The sequence below is a fragment of the Mangifera indica genome, chromosome 6 (genome assembly GCF_011075055.1).
Source record: "Mangifera indica cultivar Alphonso chromosome 6, CATAS_Mindica_2.1, whole genome shotgun sequence".
Classification (NCBI taxonomy): Eukaryota; Viridiplantae; Streptophyta; class Magnoliopsida; order Sapindales; family Anacardiaceae; genus Mangifera; species Mangifera indica.
The window spans coordinates 7,939,973-7,960,656 of NC_058142.1; the positions used below are offsets into that span (position 1 = coordinate 7,939,973).

Genomic DNA, 20,684 nt, shown 5'->3' on the forward strand with positions numbered 1-20,684 from the left:
AAGTTGATGAGAAAACCAAGAGTCTTTTTAACTAGAGAAAGGTTAACAAAATTAATAGAGTATTAAAAATTCTAGGGGAAGTTTGAGTTTGAATTTTTGTCATATTTGTGAAACCTTTTAATTAATCATTTATTAAAAAAAAAAAGTTTTTTGTTTTTATGAAGTTTTATAACAATTTGCCTTTTAAAATTTAGAAAATTTATATTCATCTTTTGTTAATAATTATAAAAACTAAAAGTTATAAAAAATCACTGGTAGGACATGAATCTTGTTTTTGTCCCTAATAATTGTTCCTCTCCCACTTTTGCCAGCCTTGTATTGTCGCCAACCAATCTTTTAACTTTTCGTGACTATGTGATTGAACTCTCCCATTACCACCACATGTTCAAACCTAAGCTTTGGGCTTTGAGATCTGTAACATTGTCCCCTTTCAAGACTCAACCAACGATTGCACCATCTTTTTTGAAGATTACACTGACGACTACTCGATCTTTTCTTGTCATTGCTTCATTGCCTTCTCCTTCTCTATCAATTTATTCTCTTACACTTGTGGCTTCTTCCTCTTTGATCTCCTTTCCACCATTTCAAGCTCCCGCTCTAGTAGAGGATGTCGCCCTGCATCTCCTCCAACTCTCAACTCACATCTTAAATCTAGAAGTTGTTGCTTTTAGATCCATTCACTCCCCTTAGGTGTTTTCCATCAGTCAAGAAATGTGAATGGTGAAGAAAGGGGACAAAAGGAAGATATGGAGGAAAAAAGAAAAAAAAAGTTGCTAGGGTGAAAATATAACTTGGTTATACTATTAAGGGTATACGTGGTATTAATCTTATTATATATTGTATAAAATGACCCAAAAAAAAAAACAAACCTTTTAATTGTTAAAAATAATGTTTGTTTTTAATAAAAAAATAGACATTTTAAACTCACAGGGTGTGAAATTATCATTTCATCAATGTTTAGGTTAATCATTCTGTCAACGTAAAATAAAGAATTAAGTTAGAGCTTTTAAGAAATTAATAAACTAATAAAAATAAAAAGCGATTTGGGAGGAGATACTGATGAATAGGTTCTCTAAAGCCAATTGTCACATCTATGCAATTGTGATTGTAATGAACTTTTATTAATAAAATAGTTTTTCTTGTCCCATTTCTTTTTTTTTTTAATTAATAAATGTTTTTAGAATGGTTGAATTGTGATGATGAGATCAATGCATATTAACTAACCCTGATAATTTTATGTTCATAAATGGTGATCATTCTAAAAAATCCATAGTCTAGATATTATCCTAATCAAAGACACTAGTAATATGGTTAGAATTAACATAATATTAAATGACTCTATTGAAAGGTGACGACAAATCTCACGTGTCAAAACTGCTTATAGACAATTTGATACAATATATGGGTGTACGTTATATAGACGCGTCTACTAGACTGACATGTCAAAAAGATATCATATGAATAGTTATCCCAATGTTTATGTGTAACACCTCTCTCTAGAATACTTCTTTGAAGGAAAACACTATGACTCTAGACCTTATTAGCATGATACACTTAATTAAAATGCAAAATTTAAAACATCGCATAACTTTTACCAAATACTCTTCAATTATTCAACATTAACAGAAACGTTCAAATAATGTCTATAGAATAAAAACCTTACTTAGATTGTGTAGTAAAAACTAGCGAAACAAAAATATAAATAAAATAAACGTTCAAATAATGCTTATAGAATATAAACCTATTTAGATTGTGTAGTAAAAACCAACATAACAAAAATATAAAATATAATAAATCATTATTTCAAAAATTAGATAATGTAATATTATAATCTTTGATCAGGATTTGTTGATTATTCAAGATTAATAAAAATTAAAAGAAGAGAAACAACACAAGTAAATACTGAGTTTAAATTTTGTAAACGAAATTTTACATCCAAGGTAAAGGTGTTTTTTTTAGTCTAATCCACTATTATCAATCAGTTACAACAATACATAACAATGTTCCCAAGATTAACAATACAATGTACAATATTAACTGAAACATAGAAAAGCAAAGAAGACATAGACTTCTCACCAAACCAAGAACCTCAAACCAAACAAAATTTAGGCAAATTAGAAAACCCTAGAAAGCCTTTAGAGAGAATTATGTAACTCACCAAGAGAGAGAGCTAAACATATGCCAAAAAATGAAGTGATAAAAAATAACTTGGGTTAAAGCCCTCTTTTGTGCTAAGGGTTAATAATATCTAACCCTTGATTTTACTTAAATTCCTTTACATCCTAAAATAATGACATCATAGCCCTTTAAACGCCTAATTATAGGAATGTTCTCATCAGTTTGAGACACAAATAACACTTTACATATAATTTTAGGGATATTCTAAGATAGATACTACTTTTATATCTTAGGTTTGATGAGATATCAATTGATAAAAAAATTTGATAGTACGATAATAAGATCGTTGATAGGTTCATGACTTTTACTAATTTTTTGTCATATTGATGATTATGGTGTCTTATTAAAGACTAATTTTGGTCTGTGAATAAAGGTTTAACTTATTGTAGATCAATCTTAGTTTGTTCATTGCTAACATGACAAAGATTTTATGGGTTGTATAAAGTGTAAAATTTAGTCTTATATAAGATGATTTGTAAACACAATATACAAGTACAGTTCACACGAAACTATATCAAGCTTGAATAAAATAATCCTCTTTCACACAAAATATAAAACACAATAAAAACAAATAAATGATAGAAAAGTAAAGTGGATGAAAAAATTTTACATGGTTTGACTACAATTATAGCCTACATCCATGAGACATAGTCTAGATATTTCAAATCAACTGAGCTCAAATAAATATCAAATACAAATAGGAATTTAGCTCAAAAAGCCAAGCTCATAAGCTCACTCAATTAACTCCTAAACTTTCTTAACAATCACTTTACATAGATTTAAAACTTTACAAGCATCTCACTCAAGATCTCCTTGAACTTTTATGCCAAAATCCCTTCTTGTACTAAGGTTGAAATCCTTTTAATCCTCAGACAAAATCATGTCCCATGATTTGTATAAAGAAGCAAACCTATCACAAGAAACTCGAAAATTGGAGTAAAGGAAATGCAAAACATAGAAGAACCTACATTAAAATTATAGGAAAAATCTTATATTATGAAACATAAAATAATCATGTTCTAACTAAAGAGGGTAAAGGAAATGCAAAACATAGAAGAACCTACATTAAAATTATAGGAAAAAGTCTTATATCAGGAAACACAAAATAATCATGTTCTAACCAAAGAGAGTAAACCGGTTTTTTTATATTTTATATCACTTTGTCAAGATACTAACCTCTACACAAAAACAACATAATTGTCCATTTTGTAATGAAATCATATTAGGATAATTATGGATAAATTCCAAAAAATAAGGATACAAATATATAAAATATTTAGATTTAATTGTTATCTAATAGAAATAAAATAAGATATAGTGAGTATTTAATCAATATCTAATAAATAGAAATAAAGATAATATCAAATTTATGATAAATATCCAATAAAATAATATTATATCAAGAGAATATCGTATCAGAAGATAATTATAGGAATATTTTTCAAAATACTATCAAATAAACTGATAATAATTAGTATATTGTCAATATCTTGAAAATAAGATTCGTATCTTAGAAATATGATCACACAATGAAACATATGTGCACTCAAATTATGGAAACATAAGCTAAGAAATGTATCACAATTGTTTTTGGTTTCCCAAATATATCTATAAAGTGAATCACATTTGGTTTTCAAAATGTTGATTTTGATCTGTATGAGGTTGTTGAACGATTGAAATAATATTTGTGAGAAGTTGATTCGGGTTTGACCTTTGGTGAACTCGTTCAGGGTTAATAAATACCTATTCCCTAGTTGCAAAAGTTTTGATGTATCACTCAACAACTCCTCTAAAACCATTGATCTCTCAAATATCCTCCACCTAAAAACACTCTAGTTGATGTTTATAGTCCATTCTTGGCTTCCCCCATCATTGAGGATAGTTTTCTTGCTTCTCATGTATACGAATAGGTGTCATTCTACCCTAGAATGGATAAACAAAGATTCTAGTAAAGTTTATACAAAGAGAAGAAGTTGCCCATGTCGATATATATTTCAAGCACATTTATATTTGTTTTGAATACATTTTTTATCCTTTAACCTAATTTTGGTGATATTCAACTAAATTTTACTGTAAATATGCACTGCATGTTTGTAAAATTTTGATCTCGAATATCAACAAATACTTCCAAGTGTTGTTATCTCAAAGTCTAACAATAAATACGAACACTATGATTTAAAAGGAAGAAATAAAAATAAATGGGCTAAATAACAATGAAATGGGGCCAGATATATCTACTCTTTGTTCTCATTTTGGATGAAATCACTCATAGTGTGCATGCCAAGTTTCTTCAAATGCCAAAGTGATTAAGCAGGAGCCCCACTGCCCCACATATGGTTGGCTTTATATAGAAATGTAACACCAAGAGAGAGTGGTCCAATTACCCACAGCACATAGCATGGGCCATAAGAAATAATAGAGAGGACAAAGCCCCCTGATTATTCAACTCATCTACTCGAAAATCATTACATCAATTCAACTGAAATAGACTGATCACCAAAGAAATCATTGAGATTTTAGCATTCTTTGCCAAATTAAGGTTTCATCTCTTAGTAAAACACCACTAAATTCACTTGGGACCTACAGCCTTAAAGTTTATATATATGTACACACACAGAGACAGGGCCAAAAGACTTGGTTTTACCTCATGTTTGGTGAAATCTCAAATTCATATTCGTTAATTTTAAAAAAACTTAATTACTTTCTTTTATGTTAAAATTCATTGATAGAGTCAAGGGTAAAATTGTCATTAACAAAAAAAAATTTATCGTATTTTTCTCGTTAGTTTAAAAAACTAATAATTTCTCTTCATCAAAAATTTAAAAAGTAACAATTTCTTCCAACCAACCTTCCCACCCTCTTCTTCTCTTGCTGATCTTCAATCTCTAATGACTATTTTACAAAACCTTGGGTGAGAATAAGAGTATGTGTGTATATATATAAAAGTACAATTAGCTTATTTTACTTCTAAATATGTATCTCTTTGATAAAATTATCTTATAGATGCATAAATGATCTTAAGATCTATACCTGTTCATACCAAACTTGAGAAACAATTGCTTTGAAATTCCGTTTTATATTTAGAAAATTGAATTAAAAACACACAGGACTTGTAAAGAATAATCCATAAGTCGAAGACGAACGTGTAAACTTCAATTGTATGTTGATTCTTGTTTTACTAAACAAATTATAATTATTATATAAATATCAACATAGGGAATTAGGAGATTGGCTAAAAAAGATTTGGGTTCAATCCAAATTACCAGCTTCTTAACCATGAAAATGGTGGATAATTATCTAGTTGATTTGTTTCCTTTAATAGTAAAAAAATTGAAAAAAAAAATAGAAGAAGCAAAAAGCTCTCCATAGACTTTTCATACCAATTAATCTTGTCAAGGATATGGTCAAAAAGAATATTGAAACACACTGAATTTCGACAAAGTTGTGAACAAGAAACATACAAGAATCAGAAACAAAATCCAAGTGGTAGGGAAAGTTGAATGAAGTTTGTCTTGTGCTTACAAGACAAAATTGGAACAAAACAACTTCGACTATGGACTTTGGATTTCCCATATCTTTCTCCCATTCCATCAAACTTATCTTGACTCAATAAACTGCATGCCAGACAAATAAAACAATTCCATAAAGTCATCAAAACCTGTGATGAATATGTTAAATTAATAACCAATAGAGAGTGAATAGCTCAAACACTCCACAAATTTAGGGTTACCACGTCATCCCCTATGGTTTCAGATAGAGCACCTAACGTTTTTTATACCCATGGATTATGATTATGCTTCAAGTTAACTTTAGAAAGACAAGAAATAGTCTTAAAATTTTAGGAGTCAAAATATTCACCGACCGACATCTTTGAAATATGTTAAGGATTTTCTGAATTATAGATATATCATTGATATTTATTCTTCCATGCAAGATATTACGCTTAACTAGAATCAAAATTCATATTGTACAATATCTTATTGTTAATTGCAAACTATACAAGGTAAATGCCAGCAAAGCCTCCCAATTTTTTTTGTTGATAAGATTTTTCGTGACTAACTAATGTAAATAATTCAGAGTCTTTGCAAAATAGGTTACAATAGAGGCATTGAGAATCCGACAATGGATCCTAATATCCATTATCGTGGTAAATGCAAAAGAAAGTTGGATAGAGAGTAAATTTTTTACTTGATTTGGCTCACCATTTGAGAGCATAGTTGTCAATGGCGGGCCTAGGTGAGACTTTACGCAAGGTAATAGTCATATCGCCTTGAGTATGGTCAAGGCGACTACTAGTTTAAAGACGATCACCTTTAGCGCTTTTTTGATGCCTTAAGAGAAGTTTTAGACATAAAAAAAATGAGTTTTATTATCACCTAGTCTCTCTTTGACTAGATTTGAGGGTGTTCAACGATTTCTAGATAGTTTTCAAGACAATGCCAAACTTTTTAGTAGATTTTGAACAATTTCTAGCAAGATGTGAGGATTATAGGAAATTTTTTAGGTTTCTAGTGAGGTTTGAGATCATTAGAGAGAACACTGATAAGCTATTTGATTGTTGAGAGGTTGACAACGAGTTATAAGATCACCAAAGAGATTATCGATGAGTTATAATGTTACCAAAGAGGTTACTAAAGAGATCTAATATCATTAGATAGATTGTCAATCACTTATCCCTTATAGTGGTTATTAGTAAGATCTAGATATAATATCTATTTGACAGTCTAATCTAAGACTATTGATGAAGTTGTTGGTCAATTTTTCAATGTTGATGTTTAAAAAATCATTTAATTTAATGGAAGATTTGATTTTTTGTATTCACCTAAGGTAAAAAAGCAATGCCTCCACTTAGCCTATTTCGCCTAAGAAATAAAATCCCTTATCGCCTTTCAATGCTTGTTGCCTTTGACAACCGTGTTTAGGAGTTTGCAATCATTGTTATGACATTAATGAATCTAAGAGAATACTTTGACAAAATGACTTCGAATAGGAGACTTAAAGGGAAGTGTTGGATTTGAGAGTCTCACCACTTAACAGAAGGAACCAATCCTAAGTATTAATAATATTTTTATTTGTTTCTTGTATCTTCCCCCAGTTCTTTTATCAATTACAATTCAAAATTCAAATTCAAATATTAACTTTCTAAGAGGTTACATTAGATTTAAGATCATGATGAGGATAGATAAAGTAAAAAGCTATTATTTTCTATTATTGATAGATGACATGAAAGAGATGCCAAATGGTAAATTACATTCTTTGATCAAGGGATGTTCATTTGCTAGTCAAGGCATGGGTCATCTAGAGATGGTATTCGTAAATCACCATTCAAATCAATGAGTTTTACAACTCTTGATAGTTTAGCCAATTACTTAGGGTGTCAATGCATTAGGCGTTAAGTAGATAATATCACTAAAATATGAGAGAGATATCACACCTGTTTATATGTTAGTTGTCATTATGAATGATTGATAGTCTTTTGCATATAATAGATATGATTTGGGATTGTAGTACTTGCTTTTTAGCGTAAATAATTGCTAGTTATTTGCAAAATAAAGTTTTGTTCTAGTGACATGACTAAAGCGATTAGGGTCCTTGATTTTACCATTAAGGTGGCATATATTTTTGGCTTATATGTTGAGGATGACACAAACCATAATTACATCATGAGTTATTGGCTCATATCACAAGTTGCACATTTTTGTTTGAAGTCACGATGGAAATAAACTTATACTTGATGGAAAATGCATGAGAACATCTTGCTTAAGGTCGAGGGAAACTTTAGGGATTGAGACAAACACTACCAATGGGTGCTCTTGCAGTAGGTGTTACATGCCATTTGTAGATTAAACTACAAGTCATGGAACACACTTAGGTCATGAGTTTTGACCTCTTCAAGGTGTATATCTTTTGTGGGTTGCATTTGCACATGTGTGAATATGATAGTCTTTGGTCCACCTTGGTATTCTTCTATGGAGAATTTCAAAAGAGATGTTCTGCCTAAGATTGATAGGGTAGAGGAAATTGTTTGCCTTCAAATAGGTGTTCAGGGGAGTAATATAACAAAAATTGATGACATATTATTGTGTTTAGAGGGAGACTTTTCTTTTAGCGCTATATTGTTGATGAGATTTCTTTTTACAAACTGATCTATGCAAATCAAAGCCTTGCCTAATAAAAGCTTCAACAGTGGCATTAAGAATTTGATAATGGACTTTAAAATCCACTATGGTGGTACAAAAAAATGCAAAGAGAAAGTTGGACATTGAATGTCTTTTTAACATAGTTTGATATGCTAATTGAGAGCTTATACCACGATTATGACATTAACAACTCTAGAAGATTGCTCCAATTGAGTGAGTACATAGACTAAATAGTAATTCCTTAAGAACTTGATTTCAGATATAAGTCTTATTGGAATTGTTGTGTCTTAGAATTTTAATATCTTCTATATGATATAGAAATTGGATTATGATATTATTAGTTACAACTCAAAAACTTTAACTTTCTAAGGGATTATATAACAAATAAAATCAAGATCAAGATTGATAAGACAACAAATTAGAATAAAATTATGTATATAAATAAAATGTATAAATTTATTTATACAAACTGATATGATAATTTCTAAATGAATAATGTGATTGTTTATTTTTTTTTTTTGGTTTAAAATCAATCAAATACTATTATCTCGATTTATATAATTTATTTATATATATAATATTACTAAAAAAATTATTATTCTCTATCGTGAATAAATGACATGAAAGGGCTGCCAAATGATGAAATAAGTTCCTTAATTGAAGGATGTGTATCCAGTAATCCAAACATAAGTTGTCACTTCCCCAGATGATTGTTTCTCGAGGAGAGGCTTCACGGTTAGAAAGTTAATGCACAACAATTATTATAAACATTTTTGTGCGTTAACGGATAATAAATATCTTCTAAGTCAATTTCCGAAAGGGAACCAAAAAAATCTTAAAATTTCAATATTTGTAAGTACATAATTAATAAATTATCGTATAATTATATAATTTTAAATTAAAAATAAAATAATATCTAATTATATAATAATATATTAATTAAATATTTAATATATATATATATATATTACTCCTATTTCAATGCATTACAAACCTATTTTAATGTGTATGAGATGTCACAAAAATTTTTAGAAATTATAGATATGTCATTGATATTTACTCGAAAGCAAAAGGGCCTAGATAATAAATATTATCTCTCTTGTATTGTATATAATATAATCTACATCCGAATCCCCATTGAAGGCGAGAGGAAAGATTCCTTGACAATAAAACAAAACCAAAGCGGCAAAGCCTTACCATAAATTAGTGATCTAAATTACATATAATAACACACCAAAAAAGTCTACCCAGTGATATTAATGGTCATTAAATTACGATATATGCTAAAGTGAAATACTCAACAATTAAATACAGAGTAAATTTATATATATTTATTTTAAATACATATATATTTATATATATTATTAAGTAATTAGATGTTATTTTATTTTTAATTTAAAATTATCTAATAATATAATTTTACGGTTAAATAAATAAGATAAATAAATAAATAAAAATACCCATTCTTCTTTCATTTAGAGAAAACACATACAAACCAACACGGAAAGCCTCATAAGAGGGGAAAAAAAAAAAAACAAGAATAAAATTACCTATGCATATATATATGTCATGTAAATTTCTAGAATGGCATATAGCACCTCAAAATGGTCCTCTCTTTTACCACTTTAATCTCTAATTACCATAATTAATCACCATACTTAACATCATTAAACCCAAATTATATAAACAAAATACTCTCTCTTTTTCTCTCTATTGATAATTAGGACCTGGGGTGTAAATAGAAAGATCAGGCCACCCATTGCCACCAACACTCCAACAGCTGGAATCACCACCCGCACCTCTACCACTGCCGCCACTTTGCATGTAATTCTCACCACCACCACCATTATTATCGCCCTGGAGATTCAACCCGGACACCCGACCCGAACTAGCACCTGAATTATAACTCTCGCCAAAGCCACCCATTTGCACCATTTTTAAACCCGAATCATTTGGGTTCAACCCATCCAAGACAATTCCCAGCCCACCATTCGACGCCAGGAGCGAGCTGAAGCTCCCTGAAATGTCCAGCATCTTATGATCCTGATCCACGGGGAATCCGTATATCCTCCCCGCGTCCTCGTTCGAACCGTCACAAACCCCGCCCGCTGCCTGCGAAGAAGTAGGCCCCAGTAATGACTGCGTGTGTGAGTGCGACGGCTCTTGAGATTTCCGGGTCGGGTTGATCCGGGAGGGATCAGGATCAGGCTTCTGGCGTTTCTTGGTGGTGTTCTTGCGGGTACCACCGCCTACGGGGATGTTTCTAAGTGCGCCACCTTTGGTCCAGTAACGGCGGCAATTCTTGCAGAAGTGGCGCGGCTGAGAGAGATTGTAGTTGTTGTAGTAACAAAACTTGGTGTTGGTGGAGTCACAGCGCGGACATTTGAGCTGCTCAAGCTCTGGAAAATGCGGCTTCATTGCCTGGAACGTTGGATCTTGCATTATCTGTTATCAAAGACCAAAAAAATTGGATTTTGATTGATCTTTAAAGAATTTCTGACGATTTGGCGAAGCGGGTTCGGCTCAGAAAATGAAACTGAAAGTGATGAATTGAAGATCTGAAAGTGTGCTAAAAAGCCGTAACAGGAACTAAGAAGAGGACAAAAGTATAGAAATTTTTTTCACACACAAACATCAGTAAACACGGAAGCTTTAAAAACTGTTTCCAATTCCATGCTTCCTAGAAAACTCAACCAAACCAAAGCAAAACCCACCTCCAAGAAGCTCAAATTTTGCCACAAAATCTCACTGAAACACAAGTTCCAAGGGGGTATTCAACTTTCTTCAGGTTGAATGAGGGAAAATTTTCGGAGGAAGAAGATAATCTAATCCATGTGAGCTAAAGCGTGAGAAGAGAGTAAGACAGTGGAAATTTTGTGTGAATTGGGTCAGAGACGCTTGTTTGTTTTGAAGCCAAAAAACAAGGGGAACCCCACAGAGAGGTTTCCACTAATCCTGCGAGTAATTAATTAGAAAGTAATTCACTTTAGATTAAATTAATAGTAACAAGAATGGTTCTGATTCTTGTAAGCATAGCCGACGTCAAAGAGATTGAATAATTTATAGTTAAAAGAGAGAACAAATGTCAACTTCCACTCCATTATGCAATGTTTTCTTATTTAATTAATAATTAGTGGGTATCATTAACCATAAAGTATTTGTTTATCATCTTCTTCAATTTGTTGCTTAAAAGAGCCATCATTTTTCTTTATGTTTAAAGGCATATGTATAATATTTTGCTTGAAAATTATTATTATTGAGATTTTGGACAAATCGGTATTTTTTAGTAAGGTTTTGTAATGAATGTATTAAAAAAAAATGTTAAACATATTCAGTTTTAAGTATTCAATTGGATAATGTGGTCATTAAATGATTGAATACAAATATAATACAAGATCAAACTTTTGATTTACTTATAATAGTTATAGGATTGATTATTGAATCCGAAGTTTGTTATATTTGATATATTTGATTGTGATTTTATGTGACTGTCTAACTCGAATAAGATTTCTTATTATTAAAAATATATATATGATTTAGTTAATCAAGGGGGAACAAGTTAAACATGAAAAATTAAAAATTAATTAAATTATTATAGTAAATAATAAATTGTAATATCACTTCGTTCGTTCATTCTCTTTTTTAATAAAAAAATAAAGAAATATTAGTTTTATTGGATATTAAACTTTAGTTTGAGTATGCAATAAAAGTAAAATGATATGTGTTAATAATCTTATTAATTTGTTTGTATTAATTCTATTTAATTAAAAAACATACGTGTCAATTAATACGAATAAGTAAAAAAATTATTAATAAATGTAATTTTATTTTTACTAACTCATAAATTCTCTATCAAATACAAATTTGAGGTAAAAAATTACTAAAATTCCTTAAATATCCATTTCAGAAAATTTCAACGTAAGAAGTAATAATATTATAACTTAATTAATTAATTATTAATGAAATTATGTGAATTTATTTTAAATATATAAATAAATATATATTTAATATATAATTGAATAATTTTAAAATAAAAATAAAATAATAATTAATTATATAATAATATATATAAATATATTCACATAATAGTATTCATTAATTATTATTTATTTATTTTATAAAATTTTTAATTTTTTTGTTATAAACTCATAGTGACATTGACTACCGTTAAGCCTCAATAGCTACTTCAGCCAACCCAAATGGGCCAAGTTTGTGAGATCTTAAAAAGCTAGCGTACATATAAAGCAAGACAGCCCATCATTCGAATTCCATCAACAAATCATAACCATCCATGTGCATTAGTCACATCTCAGCCGTCCAAGTGTTTGAACGAGTTTAGTAATTTTAGCGTTAAGCTGCCGTCACCCAGTAGCCAATGTCACCGTTAACACGTGGCAGAACCCCATGAGTATCATAGGAAACACTACAGTGCCCTCCTAAAGTGACAGTTGCACAGGTGGATCGCTGACGTGGCTCCCATCGGTGGTATCTGTTTTTGTATTTAATAGTTATCTGTATTTTATATTTTATTTATTAATCACATTAAATTTGGAAACTTCAAGGGAAATTATGGTTGCATCGATAATTAATATTAGGCTAAAAGACTTGTTCTCACTCAAGATTAGGTGTAATCTTAAATTTTTATCTTTTAATTTTTAAAAACTTAAAATTTTAATTTTATAAATTTTTTTATTAAAATTAAAGGTAGAATAATAATTTAACAAAATAATTTTAAAAATTAAAGTTTCATTACATTTTTTTTCTTTCAGTTTAAAAATCTAACATTTCACTTACCTAAAGTTTGAAAAGTAACAATTTCACTTTTAAAGTTTTGAAACCATCATCAGAGATGGTAAAGTTCGCTGTCTCTGACTGTACTTGTCCTCCCACCATAGTTATCTCTCCCTATCAATTTGTTCCCATCCATTGATTAAAGTGTTTAACTTCAACGAAGACAAAATTGCCTTCATCAAGATGTCTTTGTCTTAGATGAAAACGATTTCATCTTCGTTAAAGGATATCATTGTCGTCGATGGATGAAAACAAGTCGACAAAAGAAGATAAACTATGAGGAAGAGTCAACGTGATCGGAGACAACGAACTTCACCATCTCTGATGATGGTTTCAAAACCCTAAAGGTGAAATTGCTACTTTTCAAACCTTAGGAGGGAAAAAAATACAATAAAACTTTAGTTTTTAAAATTTTTTTGATAAATAATATTTTTAACATTATTTGAGTATTTTAATATAATTTTGCTCATAAGTAAAAGTTTAAGTTTTTAAAATTAAAATATATGAATTTGAGATTACACTCAACTTTGGGTAGGATCCAGTCTTTTGGCCTTAATATTAGAAAGTTCAACTTCATACATTTATACTGCATCTAACATAACATGGTCCATAGAATTGAAATTTTTGATATGAATATACAACAATATGTAATTAAATAGGATAATTACAAATACCGAGGAACCTTTTTTTTTTTCTAAAGTAAAATTATGAATGTTTTGATGATCCCTATGGACTTTATAATTAAAATGGCTGAAGATTTGTGGTTGAATGAGTGCATATAAAAATGCACAGTGACACACATGGTAAACAAAGGAAAAAGATGCAGTGATTGAAGGAGCACGAGACTGAAATGGTGGGGATTAAAGTGGGCGGATAATGAGAGAGGATGATGATGAAGAAAGGGGGGAGAGGAGAACCATTGATTGATTGATATTGTGGTGGGTCATGGGGGAGTAAATGGGTAGTGTTGGTGGTGGTGGTGTGTAAAAGCGGTGGCTGAGGCCGGCTGGAGGGCTCCAAATGTCTGGGGTGCGCGCAACACGCATCAGTTGGCGTGCTGCTTTTGCTTTGCATGCATGCTCTCGTTTCTCTCCGGATTCGCCGCTGATTTTACCAGTATAATTATTGTTCGTAACTGTGTTTTCAACTTTCGAATAGTCCTGTCCTGTTCGTGCATGCTGATCGTGAACGTTCTGTGTCGGAAATGAAATACACTGACAAAGTATCAGGAGCAGTAATCTGCATGAATAACGTAGATAATTTTATATATAAATAATTATATAATTAAATAATTTTAAATTATATAATGATATATTATTATTTGTATATTCATTTAAATTTGTTTGTATTCCAATCTAATAATTTTAGTAAAATTATAAGTATGTGCCCCCATCTGATAATTCAAGAGACAATGGAGAGAATTTCATGTATAAAAAAAATAAGAAAATGAATTCAAATCAATTTTCATAATATTTTAATATTAAATTTTTGACTTGTTTAATGTAGTAGTCGTAAAACCAATTACTAAACGAGAGATTTTATTTATTCAATATGATTGATTTAACCCTAAAAAATAGTTTAACAGTACTTTAAGAATGTGGTTTGATTAAATTAGGCAAAGAGACTTCAAAATAAGAATTGTCTCCTAAATTGTGGATTGAGATAATTTTTTTTTTAAACCATGTCAACCTAATGAGCATCAAGAAAGGTGGTAAAAAACAGGTAATCAACCACATTTCTTAGGGAGATATACAAGAGAGGTTCTCGGTAAATTTTCTCCCTCACACACACAGAGTTATTCACATTTTCCCACTTAAGTTTTTACCTTAAAATACTCTTTTATCCACTCAAGTGATCTTTTACCAATGGGTCAATCTCCTTCACCTTCATCGTTTCCTTCAAAATCGCTGCCCGTGATTTTACTACCATCAATGCAAGTCTTTTCCTCCCTTACACCACTACCAGTGTTTACACCAACTCCAAGCAAAATTCCATTGATTTTGACTTCTTCGACTACCATGACAATCCCACCTCCTGCGCTTTCCCTGTTAACCATTTAGGTTCATTCATTGAAGGGTTAAAAATCTCCCATCTCATTGGGGGCGAAAAACAAATCAACATCACAAGACAACCTTTTCGATGTCTTGTATGAGATTGATTATGTGATTTGATTGGTTTTCAAGTGAGAAAAATTGGAAACTTTTCAATGAAAGAGGTTATGAATCTCATGTATTATTGAAGGTTTTTTAATTAGGTTTGATTAAAGAAGAAACTCTGGCTTTTGTAGATTATTAATGAATGTAGGAACAAAACAACATTGTTTTGTTGAAGCAGATTCAAAAACTTTAAGTTTGTTTTGGACATGATTTTCAAGTTAGTTGCGATTCCTTAAAAGGTTAAAATCGAAATTAACTGATTCTACAAAAATGAAACTTGAACCAAAACCTATTTAGAATAGACAAATTTTGGCTAGAACCAAAACTATACTTGACGATTATGGTTCCTCCTAATTCCTATGCTCATCTCTAGGAGGAAGAATCCCAGATTGCATGGATTGATTTGCAAGTTTTCAAATATATTAAGAAGAAACGGCAATCACAATGATTGATTTGAAGTTGGAGTACTAAGCTTATTCGAGGTTCCATTTTTTCGTATCTTTTGGATATATGACAAGTTTATAGATTTAAACTTTCAAAGAAATCATAATGGTATTTCCTTCTTTATTTTATCAAAATTTCATTAACAAAATTAAGTTTTAGATGAAAAGTGTGATTTATACAATCGTCGGTGAAAACGTGTTTTAAAACCAAACCTTGGTGGAAAAAAAGTAAAACACTCTAAAAAGAAACACCATTTTCTAGTCCTATTTGCAATTTATTTGTACTCAAATATTTACCAATCGAGTATTGTTTTTATGATAGTTAGCACTTGCATTGATAAGAGCTGTTCTTCTTAGAAGTTGGAGTTAACATAAGCTGCATGTTTGTATCAAAAATAGCTAAAAGTAAACGTCTCATGGTCCCCATTAGAAATTTCCTTGTGGTTTATTTTGACTTCAATATTATTCACAGAAATTGTGTATAAATTCTGTCGACATTCGACAACATAGCAATTTTTCACTATCGTTTTACATTTGAAGCATACATAAATGCATGCTCAGATTCTTTCAGTGCACGAATTGAACCCAGTTTCTAATTTCCGGACCCAGTTGCAGCAGAATCAGTTCCAGAGAGAATTTATTCGGTGAACATTGTATTCTACATTTCTGGTTTCACGTGTCATTGACTTGATCATTCAAGAAACCAATTAGCACAAATTCGCTGGTTTTTTCAAGGGCTGTTAATTCTCGTGCCAGCTTGATTCTTTGAAATGCTTGTTTACAAAGTCAGTTCTTTTACATTTTTAGTTGATGGATCAGAAAAATTGCTTCAGATTAATTCATGACCTGGAAGCTTTTCCGGAAATGCCTGGAATATTATTTGGTTAATTTGACTGTTGAATGTTCTCAGGAATCAAATTCTCCGGAAAATTGTGCGCAATAGTATCAGAAATGTGTCAATTTTTTGCGGCTTTGGACAAACTAGGAGACTGGTATGGTTGGAATATCAGTATTCAAATTCTGAAAATCCTGAAGCAACTGCAGTTAAACATAGTAACCTGCAACTGTGAAGCCTCTTCCGGAAATCTCACCGGCAAAGCACTCGACTCCAAACAAAGCAGCAAGGTCAGCATTCTCTAGATTCAACTCCATTTGCCTATTCTTGATGAACTGCTTCACCCCCATCAAGTTCCCTCCAGAAAGCCTCGCGACGATGAGGGATGCTGCAGGATTGCCAGTAGCAAGTTCAACAATTCACTAGTCAACATAATGTATATACAAAACATAGAATAATCAGGCTATTCTATTTACCAACATCAGAATCCGTAATCCTAAAATTTGGAATATAATGAAATTGTCACTTTAAGGTTCAGTAAAGATTGAGGCATTGCAAAGGAAACTTCGAGTTCATATTGGTTATGGGTTGATGATTAGATTCGCCTGAATTAAAGAATGCAGAATTCATTCTGATGCAACTCATCTACTTGTAAACCAGGAAAATGAAGATCAAACCTAACAGATTTAGATGTTTAGTAGAATAAAGTATATTATTATCCTGGAATTGAATGAGTTTCATGAATTACGTGGCAAGGCGAGTGTAGAAAATTGTTTGGCTAGCAGTTGTCAATTAGTGCTGGGTGGATCCTGGACATGGTGCTTATTCTGCTCCATCAAATTCTTCATAGATGAACTTCCATTCTTAAAACGCAAATTGTTAAACCTGATCTGCCTTTGCTTGCATTTGAGGCAACTTAGACTAGTGGTGGACCCAAGATTTTTGTTGGGGGAGGCCTCTACATAGCGGTGGATATGAACAAAATTGAGTTTGAACACTCATTGGCTCAAGTTTGGTTTGAATAAAAGATAATTTGGTTTGAGTTTAACTTAAGTTCATTGAGTTAATATTAATGGTTGCTTGAATTTGGCTTAAATTAGTGATTTGAATTTGTGACTTATTGATAAAATAATGTCATTTTCCTTAAATAATGGTAAAACCACCAATTCGAACTGAATTGAGTTACAAATTTGAATTACTAATTCGAGCTATGAATTCGAGATGAATCAAGCCATAAATTCAAATCACCTATATCGAGCTAAACACCTCCTAATTCGAGTTTGGGTCAGTTTAAAATACGAGTCAAAAGTTTTTGTTCGAATTTAAATTAAATAAATTCAAACTAAGTTAAACCAAACTAAGCTAGTTTTTCAAAGCAAACTAGTTTAGTTTAAATCTAACATTATCTCTACAATTCTACCATTGTTTATCAATTAAGTAGTGAAAAGTAAAACAAAAATAAAAACGTACTCATCCTTAGGTAAAGGAGATAATATAAAAGAAATGAAAAGAGAGAAAAAATACAGAGTTTTAATCATCGATTTAAATCCAATATAATTAAAAGTATTTATATCAATTATAATCTATAAAAAATACTTCACACAAATTTGGAGTTCAATCACAATTTTCATACAAGTAAAATACTTAAAAGTATACAAAAATTATTGTTAAATTTACTAGACAAGTAATCAATCTTTAGTTTTATAATTATAAATTCAGTTGTTAAATCCAAACTTAACCGTCTACATTAAATATTCATACATTTTGCTATATACTCATAAAAAAAAAATAAAGTTAAAATAGTATATTTAAATATTTGAATATTTAAAAATTAATTATTTAATTTAACACCATTTTTTGAAAGATTGAAATGAAATCATGATGTATGGTTGCCGAAATCAAGTTAAAGATGTAGAGAAAGAAATCCAATTTTTGAAATTAATTTTCTTGATTTCCATAATCAAGACTAGACTTAAAGTTTTATTTTGCATCAAGGTAAGTATGCCTCTTACACACAATCACTGCACCTCCTTAGGAATCTTGCAGCTCTACCATTTTTGTCAACCCTGGAAGCCTAGTCCGCCTTTGACTTATATGCCATTAATCCACTCCTTGAACAAAGACTTAAATTTGTACACACAAATATAAGTTATTTAAACCCACATTGATAATTTTAATAGGTAACTCATAAAAATCAGACTTTCGATTCTTCAAAGAAGATATATAATTACATAATTAAAGGTTATGACTATTTAATTAAGATTAATTACCTTTATTAATATTTGCCAAGACTTTTTAAGAATGAGCAAGTTTAGGAGATAGAAGGAAAGCCTTTTCTTACCTCTGTCCCTTCTGTTACCGGATTCGAAGAGAGTAGCTGGGCTTCTTTGTAGCAGTCTAGCAAGAAATGTGTATTACAAAGGGTGATTAACATTTTCCAACCCTATAAGGCAAAATTGTAAGCTCACTGTCCAAAAATTTAAATATTTTTTTAAAAAATCGTATGTTAATGTTTTAAACACGAGAATTTGACCTTTTTATAAGTTTTGGATACTTGCATTTTAGCTATTTCAAAAAAACTTGCATTTTAGTCCCTGAAACCCTAGCCAACATTTTGATTGGAATCTCACAATTGCAACAACTTTTGCATCATTGCCACTACCATAACCAAGTGAATGTTCAACATGCAAAGGAATGATGTTGGCGATTGTTTAGCACTTAGTAGGCAAATTTTATTGTTTTTCACACTCCTTAAGTGAGATCAAACCACTAATATGATAATTAGGACAATAATCAAAGTGACATGGAGGTTTGTGAGAAAGACAAGATTGAAGAGGTTAAAAAAGTGTAAACCAAAGATTACTATAGTGGAAGCTTTGGCTAAACCATGATCATGGGAAGCAACATCAAAAAAGAGCAAGAAGTATGTCTAAAGTGGTTTGATCCTCTTATGTGACAAAATGGTGGTAAGGATCGACAAGACATGCAACAAAGAGGTAAGAGATGGTGAATACAAGAGAGAGGGTGACTTTGTAAGATTTAGAGTGTGAGGTGGCTTGTCGGGTAAAAGAAAGTGGCAACTCAATGATGGAAGTGGGGCCAATTAAGGCACCCAAAAAAGGAAAGTGAAAGTGAAAGGGGAATGAGTAAAAGAGAACGTTGATGCAAATTTATTATCTAAATAATTTATTTTTAATTGGAATGTAAGGATGAAAGTAATTTTGAAAAGTTAAATAATTAAAAATAATATAATAATTATCCTAATACTATGTCATAATTTGTTCAATTATTAATTTAATTAAATTACGAGAAAAAAAGTATCAAAACTGTAAAAAAACATTGTTAAGTTAAACCTCGATAGTATCCTGTTGATCACTTTGTTACAATCGGTATTATTAACCATTTTATTCTACAATAATACATGAAATATGAGAAAATTACATAATTATTTAGTGAAAATTTTGGAATATGATTGAGAAATTATGAAATAATTAGTTTGATGACAATTTAAAAAAAAAAAAAGATGTTTTTTTATAACTTAGAATATCAGGATAATGATACTTGTCCTTCATCAATATTTGGTTGAGAACAAATACCCCTATGAGAAATATTTGGATCATTTCAGGACTGATGCAGAATTTCTTTCCTTTTTTGGTTTAAAGTAGTGCAGAATTTGTAATAATTAGATAACCATGTTTTGGTGGGCTGGATCGGACCAAAAATGGTCCCAAACTGATCCATATCATAAAGCCCCATTTGAACATCACCTCAACAGCCCGGTAGGTCAGCCCAAGGATGATGACTAGGCCGCCTGTGGCACATGGTGGGCTCTACTTGAACATGATTGGAGATAAGTATACAAATGTCGTGTAATTTTATTGAATAATAATATATGTATAAATAAATTATATAAACATATTTATATAAAATGTGATAATATCTAATTAAATAATTTTAAAATTAAAAAAATATATAATCACATTATCAAATCATAAACTGTTATCTCCCTTTAATTTAGATAAATAAATATGTACCATAATTTTATTTAATTTCATCAATTATATGTTTAAGAGGCAGGCTTGATATAACATTTCTAATTCAAAACAATTCTAATTCAATACTCTAACTCATTGTCAATATA

The 20,684-nt window shown here is 30.5% G+C and overlaps 1 protein-coding gene across 1 annotated transcript; it reads right to left on the reverse strand.

Annotated features, from left to right (window-relative positions):
- Positions 1 to 9,765: 9,765 nt before the first annotated feature.
- On the reverse strand, positions 9,766 to 11,328 carry LOC123218628 (dof zinc finger protein DOF3.1-like). The gene has a single exon (XM_044640139.1). It carries the CDS (start codon positions 10,758 to 10,760, stop codon positions 10,029 to 10,031), a length of 732 nt encoding a protein of 243 aa, XP_044496074.1. The 5' UTR covers positions 10,761 to 11,328; the 3' UTR covers positions 9,766 to 10,028.
- Between the last annotated feature and the right edge of the window lie 9,356 nt (positions 11,329 to 20,684).

What these genes read in the sequence shown, in the direction of transcription:
- LOC123218628 (XM_044640139.1), bottom strand. Translation starts at nt 10,760, where the DNA reads ATGCAAGATCCAACGTTCCAGGCAATGAAGCCGCATTTTCCAGAGCTT.